We start from the raw sequence: 21,400 nt of genomic DNA, 5'->3' as shown, positions 1-21,400 counted from the left end.
GGGGAAGGATTTGGAGATATGCATGCATGTTTGAATTTCAAAAATTATTCCCACAAGTTAGCATATGTAATTGTATGAATATTTTTCCTTAGGTAATTTTTAAAGTGATAACTTATATGAGTATTTTTATTTTGGAACTCAGTGCAAAATCCATCTGTAAAAAGTACCTGCAAATTGTGCACTTCCCTGGAAACCCTTAAAATTAACTCAGTGGAGCAGCATAATAAAAAAAAATGTCTAAGTCCATTTTGGGTCCAAGTCGCTAGTCACCCAAAGTCGGAAATGTCCAACGTCCATTCTCAAAAAATACATCCAAAATATATATATTTTTGAGAATAGTCTACTTGTATGTCCAGCCGTTTGATCGTCTAGACCAGTGTTCTTCAACCTTTTTAAACCTATGGACCAGCGGAAATAAAATAATTATTTCGTGGACCGGCAAACTAATAAGACTGAAATTTTTAAAAACCCCATTGCCGCCCCATCCCCGCGAGCTCAGTCCCATTAACCATTTGATCCCATCCGCACAAGCCTCAAATAGTTATGATTTTATATTGAACATATTTTATTAAAGTATAAAAAGAAACAATATTCTGTACAATTGTCATTTTATAAATATAAATAATACAGGGCAAGGATCAACAAAACCCCCGTCTCCCCTCCCCTTCACATATATCCCCTCTACTATCAAGAAAACTGAATAAGCCAAATTATTACAGAATGCTACACAAATATCATGCTAACAGAATACCACAGTCACACATGGCAGGAATGGTGTTAGGGGAGTGGAACTAGGGCAACTGCCTCCTGGTCAGAGAGAGCCCTAAGCCAGCTGGAAGCTAAAGACGCACTGCCTGGGCTTTGCACTCCCCAGTTATGTCTAACATCAGCTCTAGCAGGATACATATTTTAAATCTGATATATTCTAATCACAAGATAGAAATAAAATTATTTTTTTCTACCTTTTGTCGCCTCTGGTTTCTGCTTTCATCTTCTTTTCACTCTCTTCCATCCAGCGTCTGCCCTCTGTCTCTTCAATCCAGCATCTGCCTCTTCCATCCACTGTCTGCCCTCTACCCCTCCCCCTTCCATATGGTATCTGCGTTTTTTCTATGCCCCCCTCTCACCAGATCTAGCATCTTTGTCCCTCTTTCCTTATTTTTCATCTGATCCCCCTTCCCAGCATCAATCTCTTTCTACTTTGTCATTCCTCTGTCTCTCCCATTTCCCTCATCTGATCTCTCCATTCCATCCTGACTCCTTCCCCTCCTCTAATCTCCCTGCTAGCTGTTTCCTTCCAATGTTCCTCCTCCTCTGTCCAGCAGTACCTTCTCCCTTTCTTCCTCCCCTTATCCAACAGTAATTCTCATCCCTTCCCCTTCTCCCCTGTCAGCAGTAGCCCCTTCCCCTCCCTTGTCCAGGAGTACCCCTTCTCCCTTTCCTCCTCCTCTTATCCAACAGTAACTCTCGTCCCTTCCATTTCCCTTCTCCCCTGTCAGCAGTAGCCCTTTCCCCTCCCTTGTCTAGGAGCACCCTTACTCCCTTCCCTCCTTCCCTCTCCAGCAAATGTTTCCTCTATTGGCAGCTCTGTGTGCTTTTAACTTCTGCACACAGCTGCCCCTAAGCAGTATTTTAGCCGCAGTTTCATGAGGCAGCCTCGGGGCCTTTGGTAGGCCGGCCCGCTTTGATGATGCGATGTGGGCCGGCCTATCAAAGGCCCCAAGGCTGCCTCATGAAACCGCGGCTAAAATACTGCTTAGGGGCAGCTGTGTGCCGAAGTTAAAAGCACACAAAGCTGCCCCTGCTTGTCTGGGGGTGCGGAGACATACGCGGCAGGAGTAGGAGGTGGAAGGCAGGAGTGTCGGCATAGCGACGGCAACAGGAAGTTGCACGTCAGCTGATGCCGGCACTTTTTGCTGTGGCTGGGGACCCGAATCCTTCGCAGACCGGCAACATTTTTTTGCGGACCGACACCAGTCCGTGGACCGGCGGTTGAAGAACTGTGGTCTAGACTGCTAAGTCGTCTATCTTTATACCCCATTCTCGTCCAAAAAAATTGTCCAACTCATAAATGCCTAGAACAAGACCTTTTGGACATAGGAGGGACCAGCAAAATGATGGACTGGACACCCAGAGATGGCAACAGAGTAGTGGGGCACCTTACAGGATCTGCTGTGAACTTCACAAAAAGGGTGCCACATAAACATCTCACCACAACTCCTTTATAGGTCATGGTGAGCCCCCAAAAACCTACTATACCTACCTATCTACCACCCCAATAGCCCTTATGGCTACAGGTGCCAACTATATGGCAGTACAGTAGGGTTTTGGGGTATTGGTGGCTGCACATTTCACCATGAATGCAGTAGTTAGTTGCTTATGGGCCTGGGTCGTCCTCTCTATGCTTCACGAGCCCACCCCCCCCCCCAGACTACTTAAGCCACCTCTGTAAAGCTCTACTAGGCTTTCTTACGCCAAGTGCTGATGTTCTGGAGGCAGGTATGTACTTTTTTATTCTGCTTTTTATGGCCGGGGGGGGGGGGATTTGCGGGGGTCAGTGATCACTGGGGAAGTGTGTGGGGGTCAGTACTTTGTCCCTGCAGTGGTTATCTGGTCACCTTGGATATCTTCTGGGCACTTATACCTGTTTTTAAATTGCCTAAGTCACAACATATAAGTTCCATATTCTAGGAAGTATCGTTGAACTTTTAATTATCGCTGCAGGACAACTAAGTCTAGGTTGGACCACATCTCATCTGCCATATGTGACACCCGGGGCCCATAATTTTTTGACACCCCCCCCCCCCCATCTATATGAAAAATATGATTTTTAGTAACAATCCACATATCGCACAACAAGAATGTACCTAGGAAAAGGCAGCATCTTAAACACTGCAGTGAGCACTAGAACACCAACACATACATTGTAAAACTAAACAAGCCAGATCCTGCACAGTCAATTGATCCTGTACAGTCGATGATATCAGAAAGCCATGTCCCTTTCATACACACAGACAGATACACCCTCGCCCAATATGGAATAATCACAAACTAAAAATAGAAATATGTAGACAAAAGTTAAACTGAACCGCCAAGAAAGCACAGTTACTTACCGTAACAGGTGTTATCCAGGGACAGCAGGCAGATATTCTTAACGCATGGGTGACGTCACCGACGGAGCCCCGGTACGGACACTTTTTACTAGAAAGTTCTAGTTGGCCGCACCGCGCATGCGCGAGTGCCTTCCCGCTCGACGGAGGAGAGCGTGGTCCCCAGTTAAGATAAGCCAGCTAAGAAGCCAACCCGGGGAGGAGGGTGGGACGTAAGAATATCTGCCTGCTGTCCCTGGATAACACCTGTTACGGTAAGTAACTGTGCTTTATCCCAGGACAAGCAGGCAGCATATTCTTAACGCATGGGTGACCTCCAAGCTAACAGAGAGGGAGGAGGGATGGTTGGCCATTAGGAAAATAAATTATGTAACACAGATTGGCCGAAGTGTCCATCCCGTCTGGAGAAGGTATCCAGACAGTAGTGGGTAGTGAACGTGTGAACTGAGGACCAAGTGGCAGCCTTGCAGATTTCCTCGATGGGAGTGGAACGGAGGAAAGCCACAGAAGCAGCCATAGCTCTGACCCTGTGGGCCGTGACAGCACCTTCCAGTGAGAGACCGGCCCGAGCATAACAGAACGCAATGCAGGCAGCAAGCCAGTTGGAAAGCGTCCGTTTAGAGACAGGATGACCTAGACGGTTAGGGTCAAAGGACAAAAAGAGCTGAGGGGAGGAGCGGTGAGCCCTGGTACGGTCAAGGTACCAGGGCACGCTTACAGTCCAACGTGTGCAACGTCTGTTCCCCAGGATGAGAATGGGGTTTAGGGAAAAAGACAGGCAACACAATGGACTGGTTGAGGTGAAATTCCGAGACCACCTTGGGAAGGAATTTAGGATGGGTACGCAGAACCACCTTGTCATGGTGAAAAACAGTGAAAGGTGGGTCGGCAACCAGTGCATGCAGCTCACTAACCCTCCTGGCAGAGGTGATGGCAATGAGGAAAAGCACCTTCCATGTAAGAAATTTGAGCGAAGTTGTGGCAAGAGGCTCAAAAGGAGGTTTCATGAGGGCAGATAAAACCACATTCAGGTCCCAGACGACTGGAGGAGGCTTCAGAGGTGGTTTGACATTGAAGAGGCCTCTCATGAATCGGGAAACCAGGGGATGAGCCGTGAGAGGTTTTCCGAGGATAGGCTCATGAAACGCCGTGATGGCACTGAGGTGGACTCTGATCGAGGTGGACTTGAGGCCAGCTTCGGACAGAGAGAGCAAATAGTCCAGTACAGTTTCCACTGCCAAAGAGGCGGGATCGTGGTGATGTAGGAGACACCAAGAGGAGAACCGGGTCCACTTCTGATGGTAACATTGGAGGGTGGCCGGTTTCCTGGAGGCATCCAAAATGCGACGGACAGGCTGAGACAGATTCTCTGGAGAGGTCAGCCCGAGAGAAACCAAGCTGTCAGGTGGAGCAAGGACAGATTGGGATGCAGTAGAGACTGATGCTGCTGTGTAAGTAGAGTAGGAAACACGGGAAGAGGAATGGGTTCTCTGGAGCTGAGCTGGAGCAGGAGGGAGAACCAGTGTTGACGAGGCCACCGAGGGGCGATGAGAATCATGGTGGCTCTGTCCCTGCGGAGTTTGAATAACGTCCGCAACATCAGAGGCAGTGGAGGAAAGGCATAGAGGAACCGATCCGTCCAGTCGAGCAGGAATGCATCTGGGGCCAGACGATGCGGGGAGAAGAGTCTGGAACAAAAGTGGGGCAGCTGGTGGTTGTGAGGAGCTGCAAAGAGGTCCACCTGAGGAGTGCCCCACCGAGCAAAGATGGAGCGGAGTGTGGGAGGATCCAGCGTCCACTCGTGAGGCTGAAGGACGCGGCTGAGATTGTCGGCCAGGGAGTTCTGTTCGCCCTGGATGTAGACAGCCTTGAGGAAGAGACTGTGGGCCGTGGCCCAGGTCCAGATGCGGATGGCCTCCTGACAGAGGAGGGGTGATCCGGTGCCGCCTTGCTTGTTTATGTAGTACATGGCGACCTGGTTGTCTGTGCACAGGAGGAGAACCTGAGGGTAGAGAAGGTGCTGGAAGGCCTTGAGAGCATAGAACATGGCTCTGAGTTCAAGGAAATTGATATGATGTTGACGCTCCTGAGGGGTCCAATGCCCTTGGGTGCGAAGATCTCCCATGTGAGCTCCCCATGCATAGGGGGAAGCATCCGTGGTTATGATCATGGAGTGAGGGGGTAGATGAAAGAGTAGACCCCTGGAAAGATTGGAGGAGTTCAACCACCATTGAAGAGATCGCTGAAGAGACGATGTCACAGAGATGGGATGAGAAAGAGGATCCGTGGTCTGTGACCATTGGTTGGCTAGAGTCCATTGAGGTGTCCTGAGGTGGAGTCGCGCCAGAGGAAGCACATGGACCGTCGAGGCCATATGGCCCAGAAGGACCATCATCTGCCAAGCTGGGACGGAATGATGAAGGAGTACTTGACGACAGAGGTGGAGCAGGGTCCGTTGTCGGTCGGAGGGGAGAAACGCCCTCATCAGAGTGGTGTCGAGAACTGCTCCAATGAACTGAAGTCTCTGTGTGGGAAGCAGGTGCGACTTGGGGTAGTTGATCTCGAACCCCAGGAGATGGAGGAAAGAGATGGTGTGTTGGGTGGCTTGTAGTACAAGCGGAGACGTAGGTGCTTTCACCAACCAATCGTCCAAGTAGGGGAACACCTGGAGGTTGTGAGACCTGAGGAAGGCCGCTACCACAATAAGGCACTTGGTGAACACCCTGGGCGATGATGCGAGGCCAAAGGGTAGCACTTTGTACTGATAGTGACGGTGCTGGATCTGAAACCGTAGGTAGCGACGTGAAGTCGGATTGATTGGAATGTGAGTGTAGGCCTCTTTGAGGTCTAGGGAACATAGCCAGTTGTGTTGGGAGAGAAGAGGGTAAAGCGTGGCAAGGGAGAGCCTTCTGAACTTTTCCTTGACCAGACATTTGTTGAGGTCCCGGAGTTCGAGAATGGGACGAAGGTCTCCTGTCTTCTTGGGAACCAGGAAGTATCGGGAGTAGAATCCCTGACCCCTTTGGTCCAAAGGCACCTCTTCGATGGCATTGAGAAGAAGGAGGGATTGGACCTCCCTCAGGAGGAGGAGGGATTGGGAGGAGTGAGAAGCAGACTCTATGGGAGGATTGTCTGGTGGAAGAGTCTGGAAGTTGAGAGAGTAGCCGTGGCGAATGATGTTGAGGACCCACTGGTCCGAAGTGATGACCTCCCAACGGCTGAGGAAGAGATGGAGACGTCCTCCGATAGGCTGAGGAAGAGGTAGCGACGGTGGGAGACTGGCTATGCCCTGGAGAAAGGAGTCAAAAGGGTTGAGATGGTTTTGATGGAGGAAGAGGCTTGGCAGGTTGATGAGACTGGGACCGAGCCTGAGGTTGATGCTGGTGACGAGGACGGCGAGACTGCTGTTGAGGCAGGTTGAGAGGTCTGGCCGAGAACCTGCGCTGGTAGGAAGACTGCTGTCTGTAGGGGCGAGCAGGTGGAGTCTTCTTTTTAGGTTTGACCAGAGTATCCCACCTGGTCTCGTGTGCTGAGAGTTTCTGGGTTGTCGAGTCCAGGGACTCCCCGAAGAGTTCGTCACCAAGACAAGGTGCGTTAGCCAGGCGGTCTTGGTGGTTAATATCAAGGTCAGAGACTCTCAGCCAGGCCAAACGGCGCATAGCAACAGCCATGGCAGATGCTCGAGAGGTCAGCTCAAACGAGTCATAAATGGAGCGTACCATGAATTTCCGGAGTTTTTTTTTTTTTTTAAAGTAAAATTAAGGAATCAGAAAAGAAAGAGAATAAAACCGAAAAAATTTACACGAGCGGGAAGGCAGAAAACTCGTTTTCAATGGCCATTGAAAAAACATGCGTCTTCTTCGCTCCGCGGAAACGAAGAAACTGGGGACCACGCTCTCCTCCGTCGAGTGGGAAGACACTCGCGCATGCGCGGTGCGGCCAACTAGAACTTTCTAGTAAAAAGTGTCCGTACCGGGGCTCCGTCGGTGACGTCACCCATGCGTTAAGAATATGCTGCCTGCTTGTCCTGGGATAAACCAGATTCTGCATACAATGCAACACTACAACACCACAAAAACAGTAATACATGTCCTCTAATACTGTGCAAAATATAAAGACAGTAGATGTAAATTTGAAAAAACTGATACATAACAATCACCACTTTACAAATTAACAAATAAAAATAAAACAAATAATGAGAAATAAGAAAATACCATTTTATTGGACTAATCCCCGTAAGCTCGGTCCCCATCCCCTCAAACCACCTGATTCCATCCACACAAGCCTTGAATTGTTTTATATTGAACTTATTAAAGTATAAAAAGAAACAATATTCTGTACAATTGACAATTTATAAATCAGCGTCTTCTCCCCACTCTCTCTTCCCCATTTCCCTTCAGCATCCTCAGCCCACTCTCTCTCCATTTTCCTTTAGCGCACGCACATAAAAACAAGCAAGTAATTATATATCATTTTCATTCTATTCATTCATAGAAATTAAAGTCTAAATAATGTCAGTCACATAACAAAACATGATTTTACAAAAATAATTCCCTGCACAGTCAAGCCTGCAAGGATTACGCGATGTCTTTCAGCAGCTCCCCTCCCTCTCTCCCCCTTACCTTCGTGGCCAAGTCAAAATGATCTACCAACAATAAAATTTTAAAACACAAAGCACACTGTACGCAGAGAAAATGTTAATTATCATTTATATTCCGTGGGTTTTCAAAGAGGTCAAGGCAGATGACTCTATGCACTGTCACCTCAGTAACAACTATACAAAAATAGACAAATATACCCCTCCCTTTTTACTAAACCGCAATAGCGGTTTTTAGCGCAGGGAGCTGTGCTGAATGCCCCACGCTGCTCTCGACGCTCCTAGGCTCCCTGCGCTAAAAAACGCTATTGCGGTTTAGTAAAAGGGGGCAAAATACAGACATTATATATAAATTCTTAAAACGGACAAATTTTGATCACTAAATTGAAAATAAAATCATTTTTCCTACCTTTGTTTGATAATTTCATCAGTCTCTGGTTGCACTTTATTCTTCCGACTGTGCATCTAATATTTCTTCCCTTCTTTCAGCCTCCTGTATGCTTCCTCTCCTCAAGACCTCATTCCCTCCCCAAACTTTTTCTTTATTTCACCCTGCCCCCTTCTTTCTTTCTCTCTCCATGCCCCCTTTCTTTCTGTATGTCTGTCTTTCTCTCTCTCTCTTCGTGCCCCATTTCTTTCTTTGTTTCACCCTGCCCCTTCTTTCTCTCTCCATGCCCCCTTTCTTTCTCTATGTCTGTCTTTCTCTCTCTCTCTCTCCGTGCCCCATTTCTTTCTTTTTCACCCTGCCCCCTTCTTTCTTTCTCTCTCCATGCCCCTTTATTTCTCTATGTCTGTCTTTCTATCTCTCTCTCTCTCCGTGCCCCATTTCTTTCTTTCACCCTGCCCCCTTCTTTCTTTCTTTCTTTCTCTCCATGCCCTCTTTCTTTCTCTCTGTCTTTCTCTCTCTCTCTCTCCATGCCCCATTTTTTTCTTTGTTTCACCCTGCCCCCTTTCTTTCTGGCTCTCTGTCCCCCCCCATTTCTTTCTTTCTCCCTCCCCTCCCCCATGCAACCACCATTAGGAAAATGCTGCCACCGCCACTATCGGGAACAGGCCGGCTCTGAGTTCGCCCTGCTTCTCTTCCCCGTGGGGCCGACTAACTCTCGCTGCCCGACGTCAATTCTAACATCGGAGAGGATGTTCCGGGCCAGCCAAGCAGCGACTAGCTGGCCCAGAACGTCCTCTCCGACGTCAAAATTGACGTCGGGTGACGAGAGTTGGTCGGCCCCGCAGGGAAGAAAAGAAGGGAGAACTCGCCGGCCTGTTCCAGATGACGGCAGTGGAAGCCTTTCCCCAAAGGCAGCCTATTCCCCGGTGGGTGGCCAGCTGTGCACCCCCTTGGGGCGTGCACCCGGGGCGGACTGCTCCCCCCCCGCCCCCCCTTGGTACGCCACTGCCATCTACCTCTCACCCTAACCACTCCTTCAAACATGCCCCTTTTCACTCTGGGCATACAGTGACGCTGAAAAGGCCTAAACTGTTTTTAGATACTGTGACAGGGAAGCTCCTGTCATCATTAAAAAGACTGCTAACCCTGTCCAAAGTACAGCCCTCAAACCTGTAATCCCTAAAATAAAGCCTGTACACCCTGCTAAAAGTCCTAGTTTAGGACAGAAAGAAAAAAGAAAAGGCAGGTGATGTCACAGCCAGAAATTCAGGCAGGGAGGGCACAGAAACCAGTCTATCCCCTATTATTCCTTTCCCAGAGCTATGGAGAAACATAAGATCAACCCAGAAGTGGTTGGAGTTAGCCACTGTACTCTGCAGTCATGTAAGCCTCAAGCAGGAGGCCTGCAAAATGGATAAATTATCCTCAGCTAACTTTAGCAAAAGAAGCAGGACTGAGCACATTGAAAGCAGCACAACGCTCTTTGCAAACCATCAGGAACATAGGATTGCCCCAGGCCAACAAGCAGGGAGACGAATCCAGCAGCCAGCTAGGTATTAGGACTTCCCAGGGGAGCTTGAGGGGGACCATATTTCAGCAATGTTTTCCCTTCTTCAGGGGTCCTTCAACAAGTATGCTTGTAATCCAAAGCACTCATATATCAAAACGAATTTCTCCATATGAAATAATGGAAACTGACGATTTGTTCCACGACCCAAAAATTTTCATACAATATACTATACGTACTTGTATTGCAAGACCTCATTCATTTAGAACAGTCACTACACTCCTGAAACATCAGAGAGAGAGAACCATCGGCTCAGTTGTGATGTGACGCATGTATACTGTATGTACTTATATTGCAAAACTTTTCTTGTTTGGAACAGTCACTACACTCTTGCAGTGTCAGAGAGAGAAAAACCATTGGTTCAGTTGTGATGTGTGTGTACTATATGTACTTGTATTGCAAGACATTGCTTGTATATCAAGTTAAAATTTAATAAAATGTTTTGCTTGTCTTGCAAAACACTTGCAAACCAAGTTACTTGCAATCCAAGGTTTTACTGTATATAAATAAATGATCCCATACTCATATGACTTAGTCAGACTGCAATCGAATGTTTTACTAGACATCCTGGAAAAAACTTAAACATTGTGAGTTAGACAATATAAAAACAGGTATAAGTGCCCAAAAAGTATCCAAAGTGACCAGATAACCACTGCAGAAACAAAGTAAAGACCACACACACTTCCACAGTCTTCACTGACCTCTCACATTCCCACAAAGATCAGAATAAAAAAGTACATACCTGTCTCCAGAACATAAGAATCGCCTCTGCTTAGTCTCCCGCGGCGGCCCCCTAGGTCAATGACCTGTAAGTGATCTATTACTCTAAAGCATTTGTACTGTATAGTACCCCTCTAATTATACCCTTCAATCCCCTTTTCCTTCAGGAATTTGTCCAGTCCCCTTTTGAAACCCAAAATCGTGCTCTGCTTTACGACCTCCTCTGGGAGTGCATTCCAGGTGTCCACCACCCTCTGAGTGAAGAAGAACTTCCTGGCATTTGTTCTGAATCTGTCTCCCTTCAGTTTTTCCGAATGCCCTCTAGTATTTGTTGCCCCTGCCAGTCTGAAGAATCTGTTCCTCTCTACCTTCTCTATACCCTTCATGATCTTGTAAGTTTCAATCATATCTCCTCTAAGCCTCCGCTTCTCCAAGGAAAAGAGCCCCAGCCTGTCCAGTCTCTCAGCATACAAAAGGTTCTCCATGCCCTTTATCATTTTTGTTGCTCTTCTCTGGACCCTCTCCAGTATCGCCATATCCTTCTTAAGGTACGGCGACCAGTATTGAACGAACATCATCAGCACCAGGTATAGGAAAGCCTATTAGAGCTGCACAGAGGTGTCTTAAATAGACTGGGGGGTGGGCTAGTGGACCATAGAGCAGTGTTCTTCAACCTTTTTACACCTATGGACCGGCGGAAATAAAATAATTATTTTGTGGCCCGGCAAACTAATAAGACTGAAATTTTAAAAAACCCATTGCTGCCCTGTCCACGCGAGCTCGGTCCCGTTAACCATCTGATCCCATCCGCACAAGCCTCAAATAGTTATGATTTTATATTGAACATATTTTATTAAAGTATAAAAAGAAACAATATTCTGTACAATTGTCATTTTATACATAATACAGGGAAAGATCAACAAAACCCCCGTCTCCCCTCCCCTTCACATATATCCCCTCTACTATCAAGAAAACTGAATAAGCCAAATTATTACAGAATGCTACACAAATATCATGCTAACAGAATACCGCAGTCATACATGGCAGGAATGGTGTTAGGGGGAGTGCAACTAGGGCAACTGCCTCTTGGTCAGAGAGAGCCCTAAGCCAGCTGGAAGCTAAAGACGCAATGCCTGGGCTTTGCACTCCCCAGTTATGTCTAACATCAGCTCTAGCAGGATACATATTTTAAATCTGATATATTCGAATCACAAGATAGAAATAAAATTATTTTTTTCTACCTTTTGTCGTCTCTGGTTTCTGCTTTCATCGTCTTTTCACTCTCTTCCATCCAGCGTCTGCCCTCTGTCTCTTCAATCCAGCATCTTCCTCTTCCATCCACTGTCTGCCCTCTACCCTCCCCCTCCCATATGGTATCTGCGTTATTTCTATGCCCCTCTCTCCTACATCAGATCTAGCATCTTTGTCCCTCTTTCCTTATTTTTCAACTGACCCCCCTTCCCAGCATCAATCTCTCTCTACCTTGTCATTCCTCTGTCTCTCCCCTTTCCCTCATCTGATCTCTCCATTCCATCCTGACTCCTTCCCCTCCTCTAATCTCCCTGCCAGCTGTTTCCTTCCAATGTTCCTCCTCCCCTGTCCAGCAGTACCTTCTCCCTTTCTTCCTCCCCTTATCCAACAGTAACTCTCTTCCTTCCCCTTCTCCCCTGACAGCAGTAGCCCCTTCCCCTCCCTTGTCCAGGAGTACTCCTTCTCCCTTTCCTCCTCCCCTTATCCAACAGTAATTCTCATCCCTTCCCTTCCCCTTCTCCCCTGTCAGCAGTAGCCCCTTCTCCTCCTTTGTCCAGGAATACCCCTTCCCCCTTTCCTCCTCCCCTTATCCAACAGTAATTCTCGTCCCTTCCCTTTTTCCCTGTCAGAAGTAGCCCCTTCCCCTCCCTTGTCCAGGAGTACCTCTTCTCCCTTTCCTCCTCTCCTTATCCAACAGTAATTCTCATCCCTTCCCTTCCCCTTCTCCCCTGTCAGCAGTAGCCCCTTCTCCTCCTTTGTCCAGGAGTATCCCTTCTCCCTTTCCTCCTCCCCTTATCCAACAGTAATTCTCATCCCTTCCCTTCTCCCCTGCCAGCAGTAGCCCCTTCTCCTCCCTTGTCCAGAAGCACCCCTACTCCCTTCGCTCCTTCCCTCTCCAGCAAATGTTTCCTCTATGTAGGCTAGCGGCAGCTCTGTGTGCTTTTAATTTCGGCACACAGCTGCCCCTAAGCAGTATTTTAGCCGCGGTTTCATGAGGCAGCCTCGGGGCCTTTGGTAGGCCGGCCCGTTTCGATGATGCGATGTGGGCCGGCCTACCAAAGGCCCCGAGGCTGCCTCATGAAACCGCGCTAAAATACTGCCTAGGGGCAGCTGTGTGCCGAAGTTAAAAGCACACAGACCTGCCGTTGCTTTTCTGGGGGTGCGGAGACATACGCGGCAGGAGTCGGTGGTGGCAGGCAGGAGTGCCGGCATAGCGACAGCAACAGGAAGTTGCACGTCAGCTGACGCCGGCACCTTTTGATGCGGCGGGGTCCTGAATCCTTCGCAGACCGGCAAGATTTTTTTGCGGACCGGCGGTTGAAGAACTGTGCCATGGAATAGAAGGAGATATACTAAGATGGATAGGCAAATGGCTGGAAAACAGATTGCAGAGGGTGGGCATAAATGGGAAGTTCTCGGACTGGGAAAAGGTGACGGTCCTTGGGCCCATCTTGTTCAATATCTTCATAAACGACCTGGAAGAAGAAACAACAAGTAATTTAATCAAGTTTGCAGATGACACAAAACTATGTAGGGCAGTTGGATCACAAAAGGACAGAGAAGAACTCCAGAGAGATTTGAACCAGCTAGAGAAATGGGCAGAAAAATGGCAGATGAAGTTTAACATAGACAAATGCAAAGTGATGCACCTGGGTAAGAAAAACAAGGAACATGAATATAAAATGTTAGGTGTAACATTGGGCAAGAGCGAACAAGAAAGGGACCTGGGGGTACTGATAGACAGGACCCTGAAGCCATCAGCATAATGCTGTAACCCGCACGCTCCAGGCAGAGGGCCTGGGAATACTGGCCACAATTAAACTCTTGTGAGTTGCTTCATGTCTCACAAGGATAGCTTATTTTTACGTTTCAGAAAAAGGACAGCCTTCAAACAATAATACAGGTTTGTATTTAATTGTTCAAAATAAAGAAAAACAATAAGTTGCTTGTCAGGATTACAAAACTTTCATAGCATCAAGCACAAAGTTCCAAAAAGAAGTCTCTGGTTAAGAAACTCAAAAAAAATCAAACTTAAACAAACTCTCATTCCAATTATAGTCCAAGTAGAGTTCCTAATCAAAGCAGGTAAGTAAAACACTTTTTCTCCCAAAAATCAAAATCACCAGACAATACAAAAGTACTGGCTTCTTCAGCCGCTTGAGGCAAGAAGGACAGTGTGCTCCGTGTGGTCTTATTTTTGCCCAAACTTAGGCCCGCTATCCCACCACGTAACACGGGGCTTACCCAACTGTCTCAGCACAGCAAGCATGCTTCAATTTCAAAAAGAAAAAAAAAAAACATTATTTAACTTTCAAGGAAGAAAACTTCCAAACTTCCAAAAGAAAAGTCCTTGCTTAACTTAGCATATTCCAATCCACTCTTTAACTTGAGTAAGATTAATTCAGACAGCACAATCCAAAGAAAAGTCCAAAACAAACTCCAGCAAAATTCAAATAGTACTTGCTTTTGTGGTGCAAACTTCCATGGGAGTATAATCAGGAGTCATTTCAACACAGGCTTCAGGGCTTGTTTCTAATTCCATAGCCAATGGTTTCTCACTCAGGCTGGTAGGCAATTCTCCTTCAGCCTCAGTAATCTCCATGTCCTCTGGAGCTGGTCTGCCATCAGGAGCTCTCAACCCTGAGCCTTGCGACCTTCCCTGTTGCTGTTCCTCTCCCTTCTGTCTCTCTAGGAGCCTGGCCTTCAGAGAAAATAGCTTGCAGCCCCGCCCCCAACCCTCAGGTGAAAAGGATTTCCTGAGATTCATCTTGTGATTCAGAGGGGGATGGGAATTCAGCACTGCTGCTTTCTTACTCCCTCTACTGGCCCTAGTAGGAAATTCAGACAGAGTGGCAGAATATGGGGGAAAAGGCAGATTCTGGACTGTGTCAGGACTTAACCTAGAATCTGAGCTAGGGACACTCCTAGCAGGCATAGTCCGCTTATCACATACCTCCCCCCTTAACTGTCTGCTAGGGGTGGACCTGGTTCTGCCCAAATCTTCTTCCCCAACCCTAGATAAAGCATCAGTGTTAGTTTACTGTTTTGTATTACGGTTACCCTTCTTTCCTAAGTAAGAACTGGGCACTGAGGGATCGAAACCCCGCTGTTGTAACTCGTGGGCCTGCCCTACCGCTTCTGGATCCATCAGAAGTAAGAAACCCTCTTCTAAGGAATCCACCCTAGATCCAAAGCCTGCAATAAGATCACCCAATTTTTTAAGCTCTTCATTGCCCATTTGCTTAACTTGTAATTGTACCTTTTTAACCTCCTCACATACCTGGCCTACCGCACAGGCAATGTCATGTACAACTGGTGTAGAATCCTGATGTCCTGCTACTTGGCCTTCCATATGCCCAATCTGCTCTTTCAATCCCTGCGTGTTTTCTTTTAGAGATTGCAGATCCTCCTGGCAATGTTGGAAGTTTTCTTCCAGGGTAGATCTTAATAACCGGTCTTGATATAAAAGGGCCTTTCGTAATTTGTCACTCAGACTCCCTTCAACCTCCTGAAACGCTTGCTGCCAAAGCCGTTTCTGCTCCTCCTGACCCTGATCTAATTCCCGCTGTAGTTTCCCAAATTGTTGTTCTACTGCTCTTTCCATACTCATCCGGGAATCTAGATCAGATTGAGGACTCTCAGGATCTACCAAACCCGTGGCTCTGACACCAGGCTCATCCGAGGAACCAAAACCTTTTCCTCCTCTACGTGACGGTTGCAAATATTTCCATTTTTCCAATTTAGGATGCCAAATACGTTCACAGATCAACTGTGCTATGCAATCCCCTTCTTTAACATGGAATTCTGTATCGGCACCATTTATTAGTAGAACAGAAACATTGCCCCTGTAATCCGGGTCAATCACCCCAGCACCTACGTCTAGCGAATGCTTTAAAGCTAGACCTGAGCGTGGAGCCACCCTAAGGTAAGACCCTGGCGGAGGAGATACCTGTATGTCGGTAGGAACTAGGATTCTTCCCCCACCTGGTACCACTACCTCTTTGGCCGCATAGATGTCACAACCTGCTGCCCTATCATAAGCCTGAGTAGGAGTACAAGCATGTTCGGACAGAGGAGCCCACCGGATCACAGGCCTCCAATGAGAATAGGTCCTTCCTTCTCGCTGAGGAAAGTAGTTGTTAGGCCTATTTCTCCAGGGACGCCGCTGCGGTCCTTCCTTTGCCATAAGCACCCGCCCCACTCTTTCTTCCTTACCCTGAGGTCCAAAGGATCCATCCCCCTGAATGCCCTCCTCGAGGCCTGCCCAATCCCGTCCCAAGACCAGGAGAGCCGGGGCATTGGGAATCACTGCCACATTCAGGGACCTTACATCTCCCTTGAACCTCACTGGAATTTTATATTGGGGATAGGAGTTCTTGCCCCCATGAACACAAACAATAGAGACCTTCGTGGGGTGTCTAATAAAGGAGCCAGTTTGCTTAATTCTATCCCAACACATTCGGGACATCACAGACTGTTCTGCTCCCGTATCTAACAAGGCATTTACTTTATAGCCCTTTATATAAACCAATACCTGATAGGGTTTCCGAAAGATTTTGTCTCCCACCCGAGAAGTAGTCAGTGCCAGTTTCACCCTACACTGTTTTTGGAGATGTCCCGTCTTACCACACCTAAAACAGGTCATAGGGTTTTTTCTGGGGCCTCCTACCTCCTGGGCTTTCTTTGAGGTCTCAGGACTATTTCCCTGGGGCTTAGGATATCCTTCTCCCACCCGAGTGATGGGTCCCTTTCGGACAAAAGTATCCCCTTGTGTGACCCCACCAGACCCTGAGGAGGTGTTAGAGTCAATGTATGCCTCAGCCAATTCAATCACTTGCCCTAATGGGCGACTTCCCTGTCTCTGGATCCATGCCTTGAGGTTTTTTGGCAGAGCTTCTAGAAATTGCTCCAATAAGATCTCTGCAAGCATGGCTTGAGGATCTAAAAGACAGGGTTGTAGCCATCGCTCCACTAACTTCCTCAGTCTGTGCAACAAAGCTTTGGGCCTTTCTTTATCCCCTAACTGGGCACTCCTGAACTCTTGCCTATAATGTTCCCTCGTGTAACCTAGGTAGTCCAGGATGTGGTTTTTAATGGCCCTATAATTGTTAGCAAGCTCAGGGCTGAGAGACTGATACGCTGTCAGTGCAGCTCCAGCAAGACATGGTATTAGCCTCATGGCCCATTGTTGCTCCGGCCAGCCAGCCGCGACTGCCATCCGTTCAAAGGCCATTAGAAAATCATCGGGTGCATCGGTAGGTCCCATCTTACACAGCTGCATGGAGTTAAGAAAGTTTGGTCCTACCGTAGCCCCGGTTGTTGGCAATCCTCCTGTGCCTGCACCACTGGTCATAGTTCCTTGCAGGACTTGAGCAAAGGTCCTGGTCTGTTCGCCCATGGCGTTCACCAGCTCCTCATGCCTGCGACCCGACTCCACCTGACTCGCCCGCCAGAGATCCTGGTTCGCTTGCAGCACGACCTTCAAGTCCTCGGTCTGTTTCTGACGCTCTGATGCCAACAGGGTAAACAGCTGCTGCAGATCCATGTTGCAACCTGTGAAGTAAACACAGACAAGGAAACCCAAGGGCGGATATTTTTTTTTTTTTTCTTTTTTCCCACACTCTAGAGAGAGCTAGTCCCAGCTCCCGCCCAAGCTACCAACCCAGAATCCTCAATCAGCTGTCCCCAAGGTACCCTTACCGGACAGACTGACGAGTCTGAGCATTTGGGTTGATAACCGGCACGACTTTCAGGCACACAGCTGGGCTCTCTCGGTTCCGGTCCTGGTTCCACTTCCACAGATTCTCGTTGCCACGATCTCCTCAGCAGTTCCCACAGTTCTTGGCTTGCTGCTTTAATCTTCCCAGCATAGTTCATCAAAGGGCTCCAAAATTAGAAAACAAATACTGTCCCTTATCACAGTCTCATATGAAGGCAGTAAAATTAATCCCACTCCTGATACCACTTATGTAACCCGCACGCTCCAGGCAGAGGGCCTGGGAATACTGGCCACAATTAAACTCTTGTGAGTTGCTTCATGTCTCACAAGGATAGCTTATTTTTACGTTTCAGAAAAAGGACAGCCTTCAAACAATAATACAGGTTTGTATTTAATTGTTCAAAATAAAGAAAAACAATAAGTTGCTTGTCAGGATTACAAAACTTTCATAGCATCAAGCACAAAGTTCCAAAAAGAAGTCTCTGGTTAAGAAACTCAAAAAAAATCAAACTTAAACAAACTCTCATTCCAATTATAGTCCAAGTAGAGTTCCTAATCAAAGCAGGTAAGTAAAACACTTTTTCTCCCAAAAATCAAAATCACCAGACAATACAAAAGTACTGGCTTCTTCAGCCGCTTGAGGCAAGAAGGACAGTGTGCTCCGTGTGGTCTTATTTTTGCCCAAACTTAGGCCCGCTATCCCACCACGTAACACGGGGCTTACCCAACTGTCTCAGCACAGCAAGCATGCTTCAATTTCAAAAAGAAAAAAAAAAAACATTATTTAACTTTCAAGGAAGAAAACTTCCAAACTTCCAAAAGAAAAGTCCTTGCTTAACTTAGCATATTCCAATCCACTCTTTAACTTGAGTAAGATTAATTCAGACAGCACAATCCAAAGAAAAGTCCAAAACAAACTCCAGCAAAATTCAAATAGTACTTGCTTTTGTGGTGCAAACTTCCATGGGAGTATAATCAGGAGTCATTTCAACACAGGCTTCAGGGCTTGTTTCTAATTCCATAGCCAATGGTTTCTCACTCAGGCTGGTAGGCAATTCTCCTTCAGCCTCAGTAATCTCCATGTCCTCTGGAGCTGGTCTGCCATCAGGAGCTCTCAACCCTGAGCCTTGCGACCTTCCCTGTTGCTGTTCCTCTCCCTTCTGTCTCTCTAGGAGCCTGGCCTTCAGAGAAAATAGCTTGCAGCCCCGCCCCCAACCCTCAGGTGAAAAGGATTTCCTGAGATTCATCTTGTGATTCAGAGGGGGATGGGAATTCAGCACTGCTGCTTTCTTACTCCCTCTACTGGCCCTAGTAGGAAATTCAGACAGAGTGGCAGAATATGGGGGAAAAGGCAGATTCTGGACTGTGTCAGGACTTAACCTAGAATCTGAGCTAGGGACACTCCTAGCAGGCATAGTCCGCTTATCACAATGCGCAGCAGCAGCAAAGAAAGCAAACAGGATGTTGGGCATGATAAAGAAGGGGATCACGAGTAGATCGGAGGACATCATAATGCCGCTTTACAGAGCAATGGTCAGACCACACTTGGAATACTGTGTCCAACACTGGTCTCCCTACCTAAAGAAGGATATAACCCTGCTGGAGAGGGTGCAAAGAAAAGCCACGAAGCTAGTTAAAGGTATCAAGAACTTGAGCTACAAAGAACGCCTCGGAAAACTGGGATTGTTTACCCTCGAGAAGAGAAGACTACGAGGGGACATGATAGAGATTTTTAAAATACTAAAAGGATTCGACAAAATAGAGCAAGAAACATCGTTATTCACATTGTCCAATGTGACTCGGACAAGAGATCATGGATTGAAGCTGAGGGGCACCAGGCCCAGGACAAATATCAGGAAATTCTGTTTCGCACAATGAGTGGTGGACGCTTGGAACGCACTCCCGGAGGAGGTCGTGATGGAGACCACCAGTCCGGGATTCAAGGGCAAGTTGGATGCACACCTTCTCGCAAATCACATTGAGGGATACGAGTAAACAAGGTTTCTCAACAGGGAACACCTGTCTTGGCCTCCGCGGATGCGGGTCGCCGGACTGGATGGACCTAGGGTCTGATCCGGTGAAGCTATTTCTTATTTTCTTATGCCATAGAGAGAAGGACGCAGGCCACTCTAACCACTACATTTATGGTGGAATATGTGCACCCCCAAACCCTACTCTACTGCCATATAGGTGCCATCTGCAACCATAAGGGCTACTGGGGTTGTAGACAGGTGGGTATAGTGTAGGGGTGTCCAACCTTTTGGCTTCTCTGGGCCGCATTGGCCAAAAAAAATTTTCTGGGGCCACATAAATGCGCAAACACTGCAGCAAGACAGAGGAGGGAGCCAGCAAGGCGGTAAACACCCGGGGGCAGCAGAGGAAAACACTGCATCGCCCTCGATTGGGGCCACACAAAATACTTCACAGGGCCGCAGGTTGGACACCCCTGGTATAGTGGGTTTTGGGGGGCTATGGTAAGTTAGGGTTTGGGGGCTCACCATATCCTATAAGTTCTGGTGAGATGTTTATCTGGTACCCCTTTTGTGAAGTTTATAACAGTGCCCCTGTAAGGTGCCCCACTGCTCTGTTGCCATGTCTGGGTGGCCAGTCCGTTACAAGATTGGCCCCTCCCACGTACAAATGGTCTTGTTCTGGGTGTTTGGGATTTGGATGAAATTTTAGTTGAAAATGTGGTATAAACATAGACGTCCTAGCAGTCTGGATGAATAATAGCCTGGACGTCCAGATAGACGATTTTTGGGAGAAAAAAAAAATATTGTAGACTTATTTTTCGAAAATGGGCATTTTCCCACTGCCAACTTTGGGCGTTCAGGGACATACACCCAAATAAGACTTAGACGTGCAGTATGTTTTGATTATGCTTATATTCCTAGAAAACACATCCGAAGTATAAACAGCTACATTTGTAACCACTTCTTGGAGGTTTTGGGTTTTTTAAAAAAAACTTTTATTATTAATTATATAATACTTAGAAGACACATTATAGCTCTCTGGCTGTTAATATAATCGGTATTATGCATTCATGTACAGCCCAGCACAAACCAGGAAAAAATCTTACCTATGCTGGAAAGCATAGTCAGCGCAAGGCACAGCACTGTAAACGGAACCTGTGACTTGCTCATTCTCGAACTCAGGGTGTGAAACAGATATTTCATTCAGACGTTTCATTTAGACATTGTATTTCGCTTTTTAACGCTATATAAAACAAAGGAATGTCGCCGATTTCCAGGAAAAACAGCAAGGTCTCTATCTGCAATTAAGCCACGGGAGAAAACTCTCCCACTATTGGTGGAACTGCTGGTAGCTCCGTGTTCTGCTATCGCCCACGTGAAACTTTTCCGTTGGTTAGGACTAGTACTGGCGGTTGGAACTTTAGCGCCCTTTGAAATACAGCAATCAGGAGCACTTTGATCTAAAGTTAACTAAACGCCAGCTTTTACTAGATCGTTGTAGAAACTGAAGAGACCACCTGCAGCATTTTTGCTAATTCCTGCCCTCTCCGTCTCACTGATTCTTCTCCTTTCAGTGCTGCGAGGAACCAGGAGTATGCAAGTGCCAAGTGATGAGGAGAAAATCGTTTGGTGGTGCAGCTGAAACTACTACCGTAGTTATTCACAGCTTACTTCCCACAAGGTGGCGGGAACCCCCATCCGGTAGGGGAAAAAACGATCCTATGTTTCATTTCCTGTGTGAGTGGGACCGCAGAGGAGGACTGAAGAAGTCACCGGTGGGGATTCCCTGTTGAGTGACAGCCAAGCAGGGTTGCAAGGTGGCCCCCCACAAAAAAAAAAAAAAAATTTCCCAACCCAACTTATGGCAAAAATGTAGCTCAAACAATTGTCGCTGGAAATGCCTCTAATTTATCAAACAAATATGTCATACAAATGCAAACTGTTTATTTATACACTGTACATATCCCAAACAGTTTATAATGATGTACAAAAGACCAAAACTCAAATACAAAACATTCAGGAAAAACAAGCACTTAAAGTAAAAGTCCTTCCCAAAATTAAAAGCTCTTTCAAAT

The 21,400-nt window shown here is 47.1% G+C and overlaps 1 protein-coding gene across 1 annotated transcript in view; it reads right to left on the bottom strand.

The window, feature by feature from the left end:
• LOC117362933 (disintegrin and metalloproteinase domain-containing protein 9-like) overlaps positions 1 to 20,862 on the bottom strand; it is a 570,152-nt gene extending 549,290 nt beyond the window's left edge. Inside the window, exon 1 of the mRNA XM_033950023.1 lies at positions 20,432 to 20,862. Coding sequence (XP_033805914.1) covers positions 20,432 to 20,528 — 97 coding nt within the window. The 5' untranslated portion in view covers positions 20,529 to 20,862. The remainder of the gene's footprint in view (positions 1 to 20,431) is intronic.
• Positions 20,863 to 21,400: the final 538 nt, after the last annotated feature.

This window comes from Geotrypetes seraphini, chromosome 6 (genome assembly GCF_902459505.1).
Source record: "Geotrypetes seraphini chromosome 6, aGeoSer1.1, whole genome shotgun sequence".
Taxonomy (NCBI): Eukaryota; Metazoa; Chordata; class Amphibia; order Gymnophiona; family Dermophiidae; genus Geotrypetes; species Geotrypetes seraphini.
This window is presented reverse-complemented; position numbering and strand designations above follow the sequence as displayed.